Raw genomic sequence first — 21,261 nt, 5'->3', positions numbered from 1 at the left:
CCCACACTGCCAGCCTCTTATCAACAGGCAAGTAGAGAGGAGGGTGCGAGAGTGGAGTAAAAGCAGAGGAGGAGGTGGAGGATGACGAGGCAGAGGAGGAGAGGGAGATAAAAAGAGAAAGAAACAGACAGGAAGGACACTATATTTAGCGCTGGAGCTGTCGCCTTCTGTTTCTCTCTCCTGAATAATCATAGTTTGACAGAATGCATCCTGCAGAGCAAAGGTTGCTGGGATGCGCCACCCTTCCCCTCCTCCTCCTCCTCCTCCTCCTCCTCCTCTACCAGCAGCAGCATCTCTAGAGAGAGAGTAGCAAAGTATTGTAATAATTGCTGGGGGCTTGCGTGCCACAGCCACTGCGCATTACTTTGTGGAAACATTTTCAGTGCCGTGACATTCTCTAATGGAGATAATAGGAAAAAAAGAAGGCAATTTTGGACTGCAGACTGCCAACAGGTACAAATGTTGCCTCGGTGACGCATACAAAGAGAGTTCAGTGCATCCAAGTAGTACGGACACATGAGCAGAAACATGACCAAGGGACATTTATAAAAGCTCTGCATCCTCTACAGTTTCTCAGAATTGGATTTCATGTGGGTTGGAGCAGTTAAGGGCTATGACAAATTTGTGAACCTCATGTACCCATGATGCTTATCTGCTGGGAAAGAAGCAAACATGCACGGCTGGTAGGCAGAAGGCCACTGAGGATGTGAATTAGATAATACTGCACAGCAAACTTTAACCCAGACAAAATGATTATTTGCTTCTTTGGAAAAAACTATCAGATCAGTGCCTCTACTTCTTCTTGCTTGTTTCTTAGAAATAAACAGACAAAAAAATGTGCGACCGCATGACATTTATGTCCAGCAGCATGAATTAGTTGCAGTACTTTCCTTTCATAGCTTGAACACTACTTGTTATTATCCTCCCTTGTCATTAAAAATCAAGATAACATCACTTTTCACAGATTCACTGATGGCAGAACATTCTTCTACTCTTCTACAATTCTGGCTCAAAGAAATCATGGATAAAAAATATTGTGTGCACAACTTTTCTGCCTTTTATATCCCAGATGTGTTTCAAATAACTGTGACAGAGCACCGTAGAGAAGGTTTACTGTTTAAGTACTATAAAGAATGACACAGCAAACCAGTGGAATCAAGGAAACCCTTTGAAAAACGGTTGCAGCACAATGAATCCCATGTGGATCTGCCAACAAAAAGTCCTTAATTAAACCATCAGTTCTAAGAATGCACAAAAAAATCCATTACAATCACATATTTTGAGCAAGTTGGACACCACTGTACTGCACACAATTCTTCATTATCAAAAGTCATACCATCAGCACCTTCCACTATAGATGATAATCATATTACGGATTTATTTATTAGGCCTGCGACTACATTGGGGAAATCTACCAAGTATGTTTCTCTGTGCAATGCATGTCTCATTATGTTTAACATCTTTGATGATGCATGTAATATAATATAATATTACCCTCTGTGATGTGTAATGTACTCTAATGATACAGCTAATTAATGACATTAGTTTTGTGGCTGAACAGTGGGAAGGTTTCTGGGTTATGAGAATGACACACTTGCAGACTGAATGCATTTGCCGTCTCCCCAGTGATTAGCCAAATCGAACACGATGGTTTCATGCAGCCTTTGTTTGAAAGAGACAGATCAAGACAAATGGAGGAGCTTGCAGAGGAGTGGTGGAGGATTGTGTGATTTTTCATGTTTATAGGAATAATGCAGACAAGAACCTTATTTGTCTGAACTCCACCTCGCTAGACGTTAGATCGGGTTAGCTGTGCAGAAGGTTTCAGCAGCTCATTGCCTGCTAAGATGTCATTGCAGCACGACTTGGTTTCCAGTGTCAAACTCCCATAAGGAGTGTGAAAGTTGGCTGAGGTGCAAACTGTGCTTTGGTATCCCTTTAACAATCTGGGGGAAAGGTGTGATATGTCATGGCAAGACAAGAAGAATTATTACAATAACGCTTTCTCTTTCAGCAGAGAAGACAAAAAGCTGCCAACAGTACGGGACCACCTACATAGAGGAATGTCACACTGATGTAACATGTGGAAGGCACAAGTCTCTTCCCATGCGCTATATATACATAAATCTGCACATAGCACATAATCTGTGGAAAGTGTCTATTGTTGGAGAGTCAGAAATAGAATGTGCAGCAAAGTTCAAACTCAGTAGCAGCTCCGAATTATTCAAAGAATAAAGAGATGAAGGACATGTCGCTGTTTCTGATCTTAACCCTGAAAACTGTTCGGAGAGATGAGCAGATAGCAAAGTCTTTGTTCGGGCGTGACAACCATCGACCCATTACACGGGACAAAAAGACTGTCTGGAGGGGGTGAGAGCAAAGGCTGCAGCAACTTTAAGATTCTCCCTGAGAATTAGTCCAATTACAGGACTGCCTGGCTTTGTCTTTTCTCTCCAGGCCTTCTTCCCAGAGCTAACCTTGTGCCCAGGTGTTCCACCGCCGACTACAGAGGCTGAAGAAAAACAAAGTTAAACACTTTCAAATGTGCCTGAGGATTAGCCTAACAAGCTATTACTTGTTAATATGGTGCTATTCTCCCACAGTTTGAGGGCAGTTAACCTCGGGTGTGACTGGCTTCTGTTTGAAGGGTCACAACCTTGCAGAGCCCTGCGCACTAAAATAGCATGTGATTACAGACCTTGTTTAAAAGTAAATATAGGAGTTCTCAGCAGCTGATCCAAGCCAGTCTCGGTCAGCCTTTATGAGAGAGAATACACCTACAGAACTGCACAAATGAAACCTTTGCTGTAGATCATCTTATAACGCACAATCCTATCTGAAAAGCGCATTTTCAAAACCTCAGCTGCACTTTTGAGTGAACAGATAAACTGCAGAACATTGGATGCTGTGGTTAAATTCTCCTTTTTTGGAAAACATGCACTGTTTAGTTTGAGAGATGCATTGCTGTCTGGTATGTTTTAACTGTGTGTGTCTGTGTGTGTGTGTGTGTGTGTGTGTGTGTGTGTGTGTGTGTGTGTGTGTGTGTGTGTGTGTGTGTGTGTGTGTGTGTGTGTGTGTGTGTGTGTGTGTGTGTGTGTGTGTGTGTGTGTGTGCTATTTTTCAGCTCTTTTGAAGTCTGGGTTGATGATCTGCTTTGAATGGACATTCCTTTGGTCTTAGCCTCTGTTTGCTCACTTGGTCCTTATCACAGTTAATAACTCAGCCTGGACTAACATACTCAGTAGCTGCTTTAGGCAAATTTATCAGCTTAGGTTTATGGTGGTGGTTTACATTGTAAAACCACTTTTACAAGGTCTGGTACTGAAAACTTACTGACCGGATTACTGCGCTTTAGAAGATGGAGCTTCTGTATTGTTAACATACTGTGAGCTAAAGATAAAAATCAATGGTATTATTCAATCAGTGAATGAAGGGAAATGATGAAACAACTCACAATAATATAGTACAAAAATAAACAGCTCAGGCAATAAAGTCAGAGTTAAGCACCAAAATGTGAGGCTGTCTTAGTCTTTGAACCATCATATCACAGTGATTTTACATGTAATATTATTTAATCAGGTTTGTAATGTTGTAGAGTTTCAGCAAAACAGCATATACAGATAAATATCTCAATACCAGACACAATTTAATGGTTGCGATGAATAAATGGCAGCATCTGCAAGATGGGTTTCCAAGATAATCACACTAAACTACAATCCTAATACTGTATTTTTATGAGAAATGTGTTTTTTCTTTACTAACATGTGTGTACTGTATTTGACCCACTGTCTGTTGCTTTGATAGAGGGCAAATATTTGAACAGCAGAGACGGAAAGTGTGGGTTCTCTTCTAACAAACTTGGATTTCCGCCAAACGTAGCAAAATCTTCTCTACCAGCTTCATAAAATGCAAATAATGAGTGAAAAGCGATACTGGTAACCTTTATGGATAAACACGGCTGGCTGGGTCACAGGCGGGAAATTCAGCAACACACCACAAAAACAACTCATTCTATTAGCTGCTACACTTGGCAGCCAACATTGGTCTCCTTGTTTCCTTTTATCATCAAACTGAAAAGCTAAAAAAGAAAAAAAAATCAACTGGATTATTTTATCACAAGGCTCTCATCAAACTATATCTGTATGGTAGCATATTATGAGGCCTAAAGCCAAGTGTTTCCTTAAGTACACTGGCACAGAAAAAAATGAATAAAAGCACATTACACAAGTATTCCCAGTGGCATGGTGCAAAACCAATACAATTAGGGAATGCACAGCTTAGGTGCGTTTCTAGTCTCCAGCTATCTGAAGTTGCTCTGTGAGGCATAAAGTAACCTCCAAAACTAATTAAAAACAAAAAGGAACTCAATTAAAAGAAGTAGAAAATAAATGAACTCTTTTCTACCAAGCATATGTGAGACCATTAGCGTGTGAAATCCGACTCGATTAGACACAGAGAGGAAAAGATGGGATTCAAGGGATGAGGGGAGGGAAAACAAACTGATAAGCAAAATATCTGAGGAGGCGAGACTGAAAAACGGCAAAACCTTCATCGACAAAGCTCTTCAGCTCAGCTTAGCAGGAAGACCACAATATGAAGGAACACAAGGCAAAACAAGACATTTCTCATATTTCGGGATTGTTTTTTTTTTTTTTAAATAGAAGTGCAAAACAGCAAGTGTGTTTTTCCACAACAGCATACATTATTCATTAGCAACATCAGTGCTTTGATTTTCAGTGTTCCCAGATGTTCACACTCCAGCAAACTTCAGACACACAGCTGAGAAGTGAAGTGTGGTGATCTCATAAAAAGACAGGGATCTAAACTCAACAGAGTCTGATTAAAGTCGTCTTCAGAGACAGGTGCTATAAAACCTGAGGCGCAGCCGCGGACACAATGACTGCTGACAATGGAATGAAAGCAGCGGAGACTGCACCGCCGAGACCTATTTTAACAGGACAGTTCAACACACACTCAGGGTCTCATGTGGCACTGGCTAACATTCATAACATGCTGGATCTGCACCCTGAGTGTGCGCCCAGCCAAGTGTTAAATCTGACTTGATTTCAGGAGGGAGCTGAGGTCACACAAAGGCCTGTTTGGGGAACTAATAGCAGCCAGGCGATTAGATGAAGACATATTCTCTAAAGCCTCTGAATGGTTCAGGACAATCAACAGCACATCTCATCCCTCTCATCAGGCCCCTCTCACACAATCACACAATCAAACTCACTGTAAAGCACCGAGGGGACAAACGCCGGGCTTGCCAAGACCTGAATTCAGCCGGTGCCAATAACGAACCCATTCCAGTTATTAGACAAGATCAAGTAAGCTGACAGGCGTAATTGTTACACCAATATTCAAATCTGCACGTCTGCAGAGAGGCACAGAACCGCAGCAAAGTGGGTCACAGACACAGCTTTATTTTAAGTGCCTTACCTTTGAAGGACAGGAAGATTCTGGGAGCAGACAGGGGCTCGTTGGAATGGGGCAGCCCCCCAGACGATAAGGCCAGCAGGGCCAGCAGCCAGCACAGTTTGTCCCACAACATTGTCCCTCTGTTTGTTAACAGGGGAGAAGGAGAGTCCAGGAGCTGAGGGACAGACAGGAATGAGCATCAAACACAGACATTTCTGCATTGTGTGGTCTTCGCTTTTTATGCACTGAAACTTGAGAATACAGAGAGTCAAGCAGGGGGTGAGACACAAAAACTGGATCAGATTTTATGCAGTCCATGCTGTGCTTATGGCAAAAGTCTTGAACACATGTTGTGCAATATATGCCAAGCAACCTAACCCGAACCAGGAGTCTGGATAGAAGGTCTTCTGGCTCAGAATTTGGTTTTCATCATTGCTTGTGCATTTTCTGATGAATCTGTCATTGTGATATGCCTTTCCTAAACGCCCACAATAGTTCTTGCTGGTGTTTGCCTCTGTGTGCTATAAAGGAAACGGTGTGAATGGGCAGAGTCTCCTTCCAGCTGAGACAGCCAAAAGAACCCACCGCTTTCTCCCTCTCTCTCTGCAGATCTTCATTTTCCACCACAGTGAAACAGGATACGTTTGAGAAAGCTGGTCAAGAGTTTAAGAATTTTAACAATTATTTTACTGCAAGAGCTGAATTCCACCAGTAACGCGTGGAGTTGCTCCTTAGAGCCTGAAGCACAGTGGCAGATTAAATCACAAAGCGCATCAACATGCTGTCATCTGCCACAAAGAGACCTGAAGATAAAATACTCATAAAAAAGAACCTGATGACTCTCGTAGTTATCAGTGTGCGTACAAGGTGGCAGAACTGTGCACAATACCTTGTCACAAAACAACAAAACTTGTGTGGAGTGACTTTGGAAGAGGCAGATTCTGGAAACAATGAAACAATTTTTAGCGAGGGCGTATTTTGCTGTAATTATCCCTGCATGTCACTGATCTAGTTGTAAACGTGGATCAGAGTCTTGAGGTCAAACTGTCAGTCAGGGTTTAAGATCAAGTTCCACACTGAGCCCTGAAGGCAGAACTCCAAAGTAGACCGTTAACCAAAATAAAGCCTGACTGGGGCTTTGAGTTATGAGGACATGAACATGAACCGCGTGTCATTTATAACATATAACAGAGCATCACATGCAGCAGAAACTTTCAATGCCACTAAAACTCACGTTCCTCACACACACTCACTGCTCTTGGCTCTTGCAATATTTCAAAATAGTATCTGAGAATATAGCTCATTAAAAACGACCTCCCACACGCCAGAGAGACACCCCAGGAATTAAAATGCACACAAGCTGAATGAACTGTTAAAAACAATACACCTCTAATATTCTGGCTAACACTATTCCACAGAACTTTACAAAATACACAAATACTCCATTTTTTGGAGCTTGCGCACGGAGCGCAGGCATTATCACTGTTCGAGTCCATCAAATGTGGCTTCCTATTGATTCAAGCGCACATCTGTCGCACTAGAAATGATTATTTTAACTTATCATGTATCAAAGTAATATCTGATTTACCTACCAGTTAGGTCCAGAGAATGCTGCGATACAGCTGGTGACCATTTAAAACCATCCACCCGGGTTGTTGGAGCGCCTGTGTCCGCAGGCAGCAGTATCAGTGTATCCGCAGCAGATCCTGCGCGATTATCCCAGAGCCAAACAAAGCTTGGATTTAAATTAACTTGACGCAGCCGCTTTAACTTAAAGTGATCTCTAAATCGCATCAACAGATTCAGTATTTTCCACTACAGAAGGCGACAAACAAAAGAGTTGTTCCTGGAGACGAGCGGGTTCTGCCGTGCGCAGCGACGCTCAAGTGTGTAGTGCAGGGGGAGCGGCTTTTGCAGGTGGATAGACCGAGGTCTCCCGGCTGTGGACACACCCATGGGGGAGGGAACCTACCTTAGCATCCCTGTGCTCGGTCCCTCCCCAAAAAATGAACACAAAATGCTCTGCGTCTTCACTCACTCCAGGGGGCCACAGAAGTAAAACTTGTTTTAAGGAGAACCGCCTAAAGTAAGTGGAAATGTGAGCAGCAGGAGGGGATGTGGAGATGTCATATTCCCTTTAGCATTAAGAGGAAGAGTTGTTAAACATATTGGGCTACAGCCACAACACCAAATATCTTCTTTTATTTAAAAATGGACCCTTTAGTGGACTAAATCTCCTTTTGATGACTTGCATTTTGATCATTTACAGAGTCCTGCTGTATTCCCCAGTACCAGCAATTATCACATCACATTTTCCATATGGCCACATTCTTTGGGATTTTACGATTTTAGTTATACTTTACTTATAATAAAGAATGGAAACACAGGCATATTGACCACTGTGCTTAGTGTGATTTGTTTCTCAAAAGTTGACCCAGAGTGTTGAGAGTAAATGCTGAAATGAAACCCATGGCCTGTAACAGATTGGAATCTGTTTCCATTCCCATTTGTAGCCAAAAAGTGCACATTTTTAGATAAAGATTAAGCCAGATTAAAATAAAACAGGCTCTGTAAGGCTCTCACGCAGTGGAATCATTCTAAGTCAAATACTCCCGTAGTGATTTACTGCAGAATAAATTGTGAAAAATACACATACTCACTGTAATACAGGAGACATGGGAACTCATGTTAATGCAGTGTAAGCTATATTTTGTCTGAGTGAGGCAGTATTTTGCAATAATCAGTTCATAATTATGCCAACTGCGTCCAAACGGCAACAATAAAGGTCAGAAGAACTGAACTCTACGGCCCTATGGTTGATGGTTTTCAGAAGGATAACTACTACTGTGGTCATCCAGATGAAGCTTTTTTCTCAGGACCACTCCAGAGTCAAAACAGGACTGAGGTCATTTCCCAGCTTGATTAGTCCATGATTGCCAGCTACTGATTTTTATTTACTGACTGAAGCCAGCATTGAGTTGTGCTGAGAAGTTTTCACTTGTCCGGTTTGAGCCAAACAATTGTTCGGTCTCTGCTTGTCTTGGCAGTGTCACCACATGGAATGGTGCATGATTTTTGAATGAATCTCTTATATGTATTTTGACTCAGGCAGAGAAGTAAGAAACAAAAAAATTACAGAGGAGTGGATGGCTGCATATTCACATAAGAAACTGCTGAAAAATGGCCAGATGCAGATAAGGTAGATTTCCTCCAACACCTCTCCGACCTGACAGAGGATCTCCTGCTCTCGCCTCAGATAGGCATCAGATATTCATGGGCAAATGGAGCCTTAAATCTTTTAATCTCACTTGATCCCCCCCGATCACACTGGCTTATTTTGCTTCTTATCCAGTCAACGCACAACACAGCTGACGCCCAGTGTGCATGCTTATTATTCTATAAATGATAAATACAGTAGCTTAGGTTTCATGCAGTCGTAGGGACATTGCAATCGCCTTACAATTGTACAAGGTTAAGCAGGAATTTGGAGGATACGAAGATGTTCATTTGCAGTTTCTTCACAGTCACAGTGTCAGACCATAAAACCTTCACAACCACTATACCTAGTGGGTGATAATTTCACTGATTCTTGTAAAATAACCACGCAGCAGATGTATTACTTGCAAATTTACATATTTATTTAGTCATTTTATCGTCACCTTTGTACTGACTTCATTACAAAAAGGCCTCTGAGGCACCTTCATGTTCCACAGTGAAAGGAAAGACACCGAATGTCTGGCTGTGACTTTGAGTTTTCCATCCTTAGAAAGATATCTCGGAAAGACAATTATTACATTAGTCTATGCAAAAGAGAACTCCACTGTGTGACTCCAGGCTTTGATGCTCATACCAGACAAAGGAGGAGTGCTCAGCATCAGCGTTTGCCATTAGAAGTGTTAAATTTCCCCTGATATGGGCAAAATAAAGTTCCAAGAAACAATTACCCTCACATTTACAAGCTCAAGCACACAAAGCAGAAGATATTGATATATTTCAGTCAATCTAAATCTTTGGATGAGCCTTAAAGATCATCTCAGTCACACACAAAAAGGCACACAGCTGAACATATGCAGGTGGGCATTCATGTTTGAAGGGTGGTCTGTGCACTAAATAAATAACAACTTGTCTAAATATCTAGAACACCACTCCCAATCCCACAGGAATCACCAAGAATAAAACTGTGTAACCATCTCCTTTCCCCTCAAACTTCACATATCAGCAGTTCAAACAACCCCCAGTGAAAATGTGTGTGGACCAGCCAAGTTTAATTGTGTCATTACTGCTACCCTTTTTTGTTTCCCAGCTCCATCTATTCTTATTTTCTCTCGTTCCTCTTTCTTCTCGTCTTTCCTCCTCTGTCTCTTAGCCAACAGCTGCATGTTGTTTCCTATATTTCTTTTTAATCAACAATATTATTCCCATCTTCAGGCCTCTGGTGGCCTCACCATCTGTCACTTGCGTGAGACAAGAGGAAAGCAATTATTGAATCCTGGCTTTGAGGAGCGCCTGCCTTCATAAAAGTCCCTCATGCTTTCCAGTTTTTCCTCTAGCTTTCTGTAGCAGCTATCTGATGAGCAAAATGGGAAAGATAATGTAGAAACCAAAGATCATCGTTGGGTGCCAGACCACAGAGGCAAGACAGTTAGAGGGACTTTGTGAAGTCTGATGTTGAGGTCCTTTGTTCTGCAGAGGGGAAGCCAGGTGTAGAAATGTGAATTTAAATGCTGCTGGTGGGAAACTATTCTTCATTCCTTTGAGAAGTTTTGTTGCATTTATGAGATCACTTCACTTCAATTGCTTCTTGTGTAACAGCCATAATACATTTGCCAGGTTTCACAGTGTGAGTTTGACTCCAATTTGAACGTCTATTTAAAAATGTTGTCACTTTCCTGGAGGACATGAAGGCAACGCTGCATACATTATTGTTGTCACTCTTAATGGATTCTCTAAGGATTGTTAAAAAAACATTTTACATTTATTTACTCACTGCAACACTACAATAAATAATAGGAAAATAATTTGCAGCTGCATTAACGTTTACGCTGGTGGTTTTCATGGAAACAGGTGCCAGGAGGGAATACAGATCCAGGCAGTATAAGAGCAGAGATCATTCTCTAATATGAGTTTCATTACATTCAATGAATTTTTCCTCTAACCTTTTGCCACCAATGACACCATCATCCATGGAAAGTAATTATTAACAGGCTGCGACAACCTTAACCTCTGTCCTCTGGCTTCACCACATGATGGGGAGGCAATTAACAGCTGTTCATTACTGATGAGGTGAGGAAACAAGTGCAGCCGCTCACTGCTGTGCACATCTGCATGCGTGCACACATCTAAATGACACGGACAGATGTGAGTGCACACACATCCTCGCACACCACACTATAGCAACATGCGCACACAGCCGAGGATGCTGTGACACACAGAATGGCCCTCGGCGCTCTCTGAGGGACACATCGATTGTGTAGAATTTAATGAGGGAACATGTACTCATCCCTCCACCTCACCGGGAGAGCTGTTACCTTTTGGTGTGATAAGATATTAAAAATTCACACTGTTTCCGCAGCGCTTTGACTGGTATGGCAGCACGCTCATTAGCATTTAAATGGGAAAAAGATAACGCTGCATTTCGTAGAGTCATACCTCCATCACAAAGCTAGCAGACAGAGAGAAAACTTGAATCAGACCCTGAAAACTTTGGCTGCTTTTAGACACCTGAGACTGGAAATAGTTACATCCTATTAATAAAGTCGTGTGATTGTTGTTTTGTTTTTATACTCAAAACTGTTAAACATTCACGTTGTGGTGGAGAGTCGAAGAACAAACTCAGTTATGTCAGTTTGTATTTTACATTTTTAAATGGGAAATCTAGTCATAAACCATCAACAGTTATGCAAAGTGCAGCTTCATTTGATAGCATAAAATGGTTTACTGGCAATTAGTGGACATTATTCTGTTCTTGTTCTTGGTATTTAGATTTTTAAAAAAGTCAAGCAAACATTAAAAACGTTCAACTAAAAATGCTGACTCCAGTTCTTGTTTTTGGAGCGGTTTTGGATATTTTTTCTTGTGACTATTAGAGCCTCATTGTGTGTTCTCTTAATAAATACAACAATATTTGTCTATTATTCTTGAAGTACATTCATGCCTGCAGGAGAGACATCCAGTCCCTGTTTCGAGATTCCCATTCAAACCACATGCTGTTTGTGAACCCAAACTAGAAAAATAACTCGATTTTTTGCTATTTGTCTTGGCCTGGCATGGTGCTAGCAGTGTTGACTTTAACAATTAAAGAGTCAAGACACTGTAATGTTGAAACAATAGTCTCAGTGTAATGCAAATAAATGTGGAGGATGATGTTATTGCTTGCTGTAATTAGATGCTTATGCTGTAAAATGAATTCAGTTAAGAATGTGCTCATCCTCCTTTGCTTGCTCACAAATAACTTGCCTTTTGAACGCTACTTTGAAGATTAATGGCGTTCTTTCTTTGCTGATATTCTTCCTATCCACATCTCACTGTGTCTGGCTGATTGTCATTTTTCAGCTCGTATTTGTTCCTCTGTCTTTTGTCAGAGAAGCTGACTATGACTCAGCTGGAGCTTTGCGGGGCTAAAAATGGGACAGCTGCCTTTTTTAAACGACACAAGTTTGTCTCATTGTATCTGGCTCACATGTCTTCTGCCTGGGAACAGAGGGAGGAGGGCAGCTGTGGTGGGATGATTTGGTATGAATTAAAGCTGTTTCCTAACAGGCTCCACAGGGTCTGATCCCGTCCTCCGCTCGCTTGCTGGATTCTCCCCACCATGATCGGCCAGAGGAGAGTGTGTGTTATAACAACTCTTTTTTTCCCCCCTTCTTGTCTTTTGTTCTTCACAGTACATTATGGTGCAAACAATAACAATGGTTTTAAATTTAGCATGACTTTATGGATGAAGGTGCCCCAGCCGTGTCACCTGTGGTTGATTGAGGAGGTGGGGGGGGTTTGGGTAATAGTTTTCGTATGCAGCGTTGTTGGCGTGGGCTTCCTGAGGGTTGGTCTGTCACTGTCATTCTTCACCGGCATCCAGCCACACATCTCTGACCAGAGGGAGAGACAACAGAAAAGAGGGGAAATGACTTCGCTCTTTGGTCTACACTGCACTCAAAAGTGGTCTGCTTTACTAGCTGAACTCATTCTACTGTAGTCTGTGGTCTGATAGGGGAATACATGGGACTTTTGCACCATAGTCTAGCTGTAATTACCTAAATAGAGAGAAAAAACTTTTTTGTTATGGTTGCTTTTTTCAAACTGAAAGACAAAGTGAAAAAACAAAGCCAAAACAGTTTGCTTCTAGGACAGGTCATTACTAAGATTCTCTTTGATGTGACTTCTCTTTATCCTTCCTCTTCCCTTTGGCAAATTAGCAGGCAGGCAGCAAACATCAGGTGATGAAGGCAAGCCACCAACAGGAAGCTGTAAAAACTGAGGAAATGGCTGAAGCACTTTGACTGGGAAAGAACCACAGACAATGTGGCAGAGGGAATGGTGAAGTCGATGGGTGTATACTATGGTGCTAATGAGAGAATGGGGAACGGGAGCAAGTTGGTGTTGGTAATCAGGGGACCAGGGAAAGATTGGAAAGCCTACAGGACAGACGGTGTTGGATGAATGTGAAATGAAAGGGCAGATAGTGGACATGGTAAAGAATGACTAAATTCCTAAATAAACTAATTGTAATAACTTTGGTGATGACAAAGGGTGTGTTTCAGTATCCAGACTACCATACTACGTAGCATGCCACAAAAACATGTAGCTGTCCCAATACACATTATGTTAAATGCAGTAAGTAATAAATTCCACGACTTCCTACTACATCCGGTTGGATTTTTCGGTATGCACGCCAGCCTGTATTCCTGGCCACTTTGACCCACAATCCTCTGTGAAGCAGAAGATACATCACAAATGTCACAATGTCTCGTGCGAGTATACAAAGGCTTGATTTGCCAAGAGCTCATAGTATGTACTTTGAAAGGGCAACTGTAGTATGCACTGAAAGTTAAAAGATATCATTTAGGGGCATCTCATTGGAACAAAATTTCAAATTTTCCTATACTTTGTGTTACTGATTGACTACTTAGCAGCTTTTGCATGCCAACACGCTAAACTAAAATGATCATGGTACATGCTTCAGCATGTTAGCATTGTTCCTTTGAACGTGTTAGCATGTTGATGACAACATTCAGCTTCAAGATCCGGTGCGCTGAAATAAAGGTGCCAAGTGGAATGAAATATGGCTCAACGCAATGAGGCCATAGAAGAACTACTTTTAGTCCCACAACGAACCATTTAGCAAGAGGTTCTTTAAACAGCTATTGCAGCCAACAGTTCTTTATAAACCCCCTAAGTTTCCTTAAAGAACCATCAAAAAATGGTTCCTTTAGAAGAACCTATTTTAATTTGTTTCTCAGCAATTTAAAAAAAAGAAGAAATAGTTCTTTGATCATTTTAAATCAAATCTTATGTGTATTTTGAAAAACATGAACATTGTTGTTGGCCATATATTAATATTTCTTTTTAGTTCATGCAATTATAGACAATAATGGTAAATGAAAATGTAAGTCCTATTGAGTTATTGGTCAAACACAAGGGGAGAACATAGAGCCCTAAAATCTTAAATTAACTTGTAGATTCATATTAAAAATGAAAAATCACAGCATGAATTCTACAGCAGTTGACTTACTGATTCTAAGAGCTTTTAATATGAATTATAAATGTAAGAATATGCAGAATTCCATTATTACATGTTTAATATTTTGGGTTCTGGATTTTGGGGTCAGACAGAACAGTATTTTACAACACGTAAGCTTGGAAATTAGGAAAGTGTTATTTCTCACAGTCTTATGTATTTTGGTTCAAATATTGAATCAATTAATTGAGAAAATAATCTGCAGATAAATCAATAACTAAAAATAACAATTGCTAGTTGCCACTCTAAATTCATGTAAATAACTCAATAAAAATGGAAGACATTTAGCAATTTAAAGAACCTCTTAAACCATCTCCTAACTGAAAAGGGTCTTCAATTGGTGGTGGTGCTTTGAAGAACAAGAGTCCTCTGAAGAACCGTTAAAGAGCCATCATTTTCCTGACAGAGCAGCTTTCATGGGAGTAGACTTGTTCTCAGTGTGCAACCGACAAGGACAGGGTTGTGTGTGCTCATGCGGGGCCCAAACTTTTTGAGTGCACAGTGTTTAAATGTTATATTTACGATGCCTGTCTTTATTTAATCTTGCTTTTGCAGCGACACTGGCTGGACTGTGCTGAGTCCCTTGTCCTTCACCCTTTCCCTCACCCGGCCCTCCCCATCCCATCCTCCTGTCATCACTCGGTCTGATGAGGCCATGAAACAGGTGGCTCAAGAATTCAAAATGACATAGGAGAGATGGAGACCAAACAGTTGTGTGTGTGTGTGTGTGTGTGTGTGTGTGTGTGTGTGTGTGTGTGTGTGTGTGTGTGCCAGAGAGAAATGGAGGCAGATTTTTTGCATGTGTGTTCATGAAAGACAGAAGAAGAAAGTGAGAGGCCAAACAAACACAGGAATAACAAACAAAATACCGATTTAGTTACTTCAGATTCTTCTCGGTGCATCGACTGTCAGCTTGTTGCCAGAATGCACCTAAATTAGATTAAACCTAATGAAATCCATCTTGATACAAACCACGGACTGCAACATATCAAAGATGAAGAGCTGGAAGCAGTGACAGATTGGACGGTTTACAGAAGACAAAAATCATTCATGATTGGGGCTGCTCGTTGTTCAGTTGGAACAGATATGTTGTCTTACGTTGATAAGAAGAAAATGTTCTTTGTAACACGAAGAAGCTGTTTGAATGCATCAGACAATAAGGCTGGACTATAGTTTTCTCAGCTCTGCAGAAAGCGAGTAAATCTCATCTGGACATCTGTTCCCAGAGTTTCCAGCACCAGTTGTGCTGTAAAAAATCCTGTAGTAAGTTGTCTGGAGACAGCGTGGCAGATCAAGAGCATTTTCTGAACTATGTCTCACTCTGTGGCTTAGTTTGCAATTTAATTAACTGTGGAAATGTTGTTGGAGGGATGTCACAACTGCCAGTGGCTCCCCAGTCAATCCCAGAAGAAAGTCGCTCAGTCTTATCACCGTCTGCTTTCCCGTCAGTGCTCCCTCCTCCTCAAGTTACCAGTCACTCCCACACTTTTCACAAAAAATTCAACATTGATGAATTTTAGTCATTTATGTTCCAATTATGACAGATTCAGCTACCTCTTTAGCTTCAATAAGCAACAAATGGAAGGAACCTCCAATCCACAACTGACAGATTCATACAAACTGCACACTAACGCAGTCTCATTATCTAATTCCAGTGGACAACAGCAGCATGATCTGAAAATAGCAAACAAATGATCTGACTGACATCTTCACACAGAGAACACGAGGAGATTAGCTTTCTTTGGCTCAGCTCTAATTGCGTCGACTGAGAGTTTCTTTTTGCAGAATCCGTGGCCAGATGTGCCCATTACTGGCAGCTGTCTGAGGCTGGACATCCCCAGTGATTGACCATAAAACTGTCAGCATGTTGTAATACCCATGTGTGATGTTTGCGAAGTAACTGATACGATATTTTAAGTTTTACTGTACTTAATGGATTATTTTTTCTCCACTGGCACATTTTAGGCCCATATTGCTCTATTGTATTCTAGCAGATACATTTATTTAATTATTTCAGACCACATGGATACCAGCTTCGAGCTGCGTAATAGTTATTGAATAGCTTGAGCAACACTGGTTGAGCCAAAATCCCAGACCCCGTGTGTTTCCCCCCTTGTGCATATATGCTATATTTCATTGTTTCCCTCTAAATCTGTGGATTTTTTCAAGATGTGTGGCAGAGGTTGCTCAACCTCCCAGCTGGATGTGTTTCTGATACAAATGAGCAGTAAGTTTCTCCAGCAGTTTTCTTCTGATGGATGCTGGCTTGCGCGCATAAATTCCACATTAGCACATATGCTCTCTGGAGTGAAGCTGACAGACTCGACTGCTGAATAAATACTGTCCTCCACAAACATGGGACGTGTTTTTAGCCTGTTGCACAATGTAAACTCTGCAGCGTCTCTAGTCTGTGAGAGAGGTTTGTGCTGACTGTAAGGACATAAACGCATGCTGTTTTACGACGCTGACAAGCTCATTTTCAAAGTAAAATGAGCTGTTCCTGAAAACATCATTGAACCTGAAGGGTGGATTCGAACAGAAGCAGCTGACAGGTTGGTGTCGAGTTTGACAAGTTGATTTTTGTTGGAGGTCTCGACATCACTTCCTTTTTTCTGAGACATTTTAATGCACACACTAAGCAGTACACTCAACGCGCACACACATGCAAAAAGCAGCAACACATGTAGACAGCAATCTGACTGGAACAGAGGAGGCGATCAGACAGACAGCCCAGGGAGAGGTGGCGCCTGTCATGTGGAATGGATCTCATTAAAAGTATGCCCCAGGTCACACTTTGATGGACGGGGAGACGTCAGTCATCTGCCAACGAGATTAGCTGTGACTGAAACCTCGTCCTTTTCTCTCTGCCCCTTGAGAGCCCACAGCATACCAAGTGGGTCCAGGCCGACTCTCACCGCCCCCCCCAGCCTCTGTCAAACCTCTCACCTCTGGCTCCCCCATCGCAGAAACAAACGAGCACATCCACGTCAAATTCGAAGGGGAAAAAAAAACACCTGCTGTGTTAAAAAGCAGGTGGTAGCAGACCTTTTCTTTCCCACCTTTTCCCTGGTGTATTAGGCTGTTTTGCTGCCTCAAAGGCCACATCCTCTATCCTGTTCTGACATTTTGATTCAACAGCAAGCCTGAACAATCCAAACACTTTTCTGACCAACATGCGTTTGTCAAAATTGCCGTTCACACAGTGGACTGCTTTTGTGAGGAGCAACCCACATTTTTGATGTCTGTTTTACTGAAATACAGTGTAACGGACACATTTTGGTGAAGTTTTCCTTGTGAATCATCCTCTGCACACTGGACTGATGCATTTTATAGTTCTGGCAGCAAGTGACAGTGGTTTACCTAGAACAAACAGAAGAAGAACATGTAAGCATGACCAGAAAAACATTTCTGAACTTCAACCCAGACTCTAAGTAAGTAAAATACAAGGAAAATACATGCTGGGGGAGTTGTAAAACTTTCAGCAGAGATGCTTTAAAAGGAGGAAAAAGCAAAGATTTACTCTCGAAGAAACAGTCTGACAGTTTGAGAAATATGTCTGTTGTGAAACCGAGATAATCAAAACTATAAGAAGATGAGTTTCACTGCACAAGACATCAGAATAACTGTCAGAAAAGGACAAATACAAATATTTTATCCTATAAAATTACTTTGTGGTCCAATGGCGCTTTCTTGTTTCATCCTACAACTGACAAAGCTGGCAAAACCTAATCCTGTTGGATATACACACTATATCTCTCACCTTGTTCCTGTTACTTTAAACTGTCCGTTAGAAGTCATTTACTTTTGATGATTACATTTGTAATTCACCACTTCCAGAATAAATGTATTTTGACATTTAATGTTATAAGATTATCTGTGATAATAAAGATGTATGATCCTCTACTATTAGTTTTGGTTATATGCTATTTCTGTAACCTTGCTGTTAGTTTTCAGTGTTTTTTCTCTTTGATATCTTGCAATATTGTTCCTCCTATTCACAGTTCATATACAAATGTTCTAATCATGATGTCACTTTGACAGTATCTTATGTACTTTCTATCATCAAATTCTACAGTGGGAGTATTTATAAATTCATCTATTTAATGTTTTTTTCTTGTATTCTAGTATTTTTTTTAAACATGCACATTTCCATTTAGTTTCTGCTTTGCATATTGAAGGTAACAGTTATCTCTCCGTAAAGATTTGACCATTTTCTACATACATATGCTTGAAGGATATATGAGGTATGCTCGCTACATTGTATGCTGCACACAGAATTAACTTGATTTATTTTGATTTTCGTTTTTGCTTAGATCGTCATCATGGTGCCCCAGAAGCTATCTGATGTGATTTGTTTCCTTTTTCAGTTCCAAAGCATCGGTCTATGGAAGAAAGTTTGTAATGTATAACCAACAAAGTGCTTCTGGTATTTTTGTTTGTTTGCTTCCCACAGTTTTTTTTTTTTTTTTTTGAGGGGGAAATATGTTTGTTCATGTTCTTTGTGGGGAGTTAAATGAGAAGAAGGATGCCACTTTCATGTCTTTGCTATCAGCCTGCAGCTGCTTAGATTAACTTAGCATTAGGGCTGGAAATAAGGGAGAACTGCAAGCCTGTCTCACTAATTAACACTAATTAACTATCTGTGGTTTTATGGGGTTTTCCTGTTGGAGTAGGGAGGGGCTGCTGGTCCTGGATGTGTTTCCCCCATTCTGTAAACAATTTCCTTAATGTGAATCAACACTGAAACAAAGGACAATGTAATGGACAGCATAATGACTCTGTGGGTTTATCTTATGACCACTAGTTTCAGTTATTTTGACTTTGCTTCTGAGAAATAATGTTTTGTCTGGCAGACAGAGCTACAATAGCCTCGCTGTAGAGGAGAAGCCAGTCAGAGGTGCAAAATGTAACTGTAACAGAATCCAAAACACTTTGTTGTTGTGGTTGTTAACAACACGTGCCTCTACAGCTGCTGCATTCTGTCAAAACTGACAAAGCAAAGTGAGCTGATTTAAGCTGTACGCCATAAAAGGGCTCCAGTTGTGAGGCATGTGACATTTTCTACAGGGAGAAATAAACAGGAGTTATTATGGCATGTTGTTTTTTGACTGTGAACTGTGACATCTTGAGTCTGATGGTTAAATAGTAGCATGCAATAAGATTCAAGAAAGTCGCTGTGCTGGGCCAAGAAACATAATTGAAACCCCTCTAAAACTATAAAATGTTTGGTCATTGTGTTATGTGTCAGTTACAACTGTTAACCTAGCTTAAATTCTCATTCTAACAGCACCACATTTTTCTTAGTTTCCACTCTTAACAAACGGCTGATAACTTGCTGTAGCTTCATATTTGCTCCACAATCCTGTTATTGATCACCATTCTGCATTCAGGTATTCCAGTGTTTGCACCAGATGTACCAGTACCATTAGTACTATGCTTGGTGTCTTTCTCCTGCTTTTTCTTTTGGGAAAAAGAACTGATTTGATTGACTGCCACATACAGTAAGTTGTAACATGCACTAATTCTACAGCTTTCTCCTTGTTTAGTCTCTCCCTCATTTTGGTTTTGTTGTCTTGGGAAAAATAAAAGCATGTGCAGTAATCATACAGTGACCTACTGTTTATCCCAGCATTCCCAAGAGTTCATGTCTCCAGCAATAGACCTGTGGCATGATGCCCAGGACAGGGGCCATGGATGGCTCACTTTGACAAGCATGCTAGTCAAGGCTGCGCTAGCTTTGCTCAAAGCAGATATGGATTCCCAACAATCTCTGACACGCCGGCTGACGTAATACAAAGTCCATTCGAATTACGTCTAAATCTGAGGTCGGTAAAATCGAGAAATAGTTTTGGCAAAAGATGGAAATGATTTGGGCTATTTACAGAGCTGAGGATGGGCACAAGGAAATGCGTCCGTGTTTAATAACCCGCATCAGCATTTTGTCTGTGACAACCTTGTAGATATATGAAGTATCCCACATTTAATCCACGCTGGAGTCCGACCAGCATGCAGTGTGTCATGCTTCACGCATCCTGGATGATAAAGGCCAAAGGTAGTTAACGTAGATACGAGGCATCATCGGCTCCACCCTTTAGACTCAGCAGCTCACCAGTAGGAATTATTGCTGGCAAACAACACATTTATATTGAGACTTCTTCAAATTCATAATGCATCACATCTAAACTTGTTCATTTTGCTCCCAAACCCAAGTAGATTCTCACCTTCGCTTGTTTTGTCCGGTTTTATATGTTAACAAAATAATGGTCAGTAATCACAAAGAAGCAATGTTACAGCCCTAATTAATAGAAACACACCAAAACAATATGTAACAATGTCTAGCTTGCTTTCAGAGATCCATGTGGGGACTGACTGGCATAGCATTGTCCCTGGGGGTTTGATGTAGCTGTATGTGCAGGATATCGACATTGTTCAACACTTAAAATGCTTATACTTAGCCTGACTCGACTCAGATGCTGCTGATACCAGTTCTCGTACAGACTTGCTGTCTTCGATATTTCCTGTCCATGTCAAGCTATAAACCTGAACAGAATGCTTGGGGCCTAAGGGGCTCACATGTCCGCCAGATTTAAACTGTCTACTTATTTACTTTAAATAATTTTGTCATCTGTTTTTCATTTTGAAGCTCTTTCTGCTCTTCATGATACAGGATAGCATCCATGTACGTCGACAGATGCTGGTTCATTTACTAGATAAATAATACACAGTGCCATCATCGCAATTATCACAATAAGTGAAACAACAAAAAAAGGTTATTCAGCCAGCAGCTTAACCCCAAACCAGCCTGTGAATCTGAAAGGCATGTTGTTTATAAAAATCACTAGAATAACCCCTTTCCTCAGAGCTAGAGACTATAAAAGCAGCAAGAATCTCTGGATTTTCAAATTTTCAATAGGCATAAACTTCTCATGTGTGATGTGTGGTTCCAGCAGGCGAAAAAAAATCATGAAATATCATTAAAATTACTTTATTCTACATCTCTTAGTAAAATATTTTGCATGACATGTTTGATCTGTCAAGATTCTGTAAAAAAAAAAAAAAAAAAAATATTGAGCTCCTTGGCACAACAAATAAACCTTGACTGACTTAGC

General features: G+C 40.9%; 1 protein-coding gene across 3 annotated transcripts in view; it reads right to left on the bottom strand.

Annotated features, from left to right (window-relative positions):
• sema3fa (sema domain, immunoglobulin domain (Ig), short basic domain, secreted, (semaphorin) 3Fa) overlaps window positions 1-7,391 on the bottom strand; it is a 51,753-nt gene extending 44,362 nt beyond the window's left edge. The window contains exons 1-2 of one of the 3 annotated variants that reach the window (XM_023279782.3): window positions 7,011-7,391; window positions 5,440-5,593 (exon numbers count right to left, since the gene is read on the bottom strand). In XM_023279782.3, the coding sequence (XP_023135550.1) occupies window positions 5,440-5,551 (112 nt within the window). In that variant the 5' untranslated portion in view covers window positions 5,552-5,593; window positions 7,011-7,391. Of the gene's footprint in view, window positions 1-5,439; window positions 5,594-7,006 lie in introns of all 3 variants that reach the window. The other 2 variants (XM_055010916.1, XM_023279781.3) reach the window with 2 other exon arrangements.
• Between the last annotated feature and the right edge of the window lie 13,870 nt (window positions 7,392-21,261).

The sequence above is a fragment of the Amphiprion ocellaris genome, chromosome 5 (genome assembly GCF_022539595.1).
Source record: "Amphiprion ocellaris isolate individual 3 ecotype Okinawa chromosome 5, ASM2253959v1, whole genome shotgun sequence".
NCBI lineage: Eukaryota > Metazoa > Chordata > Actinopteri > Pomacentridae > Amphiprion > Amphiprion ocellaris.
Note: the sequence above shows the minus strand (reverse complement) of the source record. Positions and strands in the feature narration are given on the sequence as shown.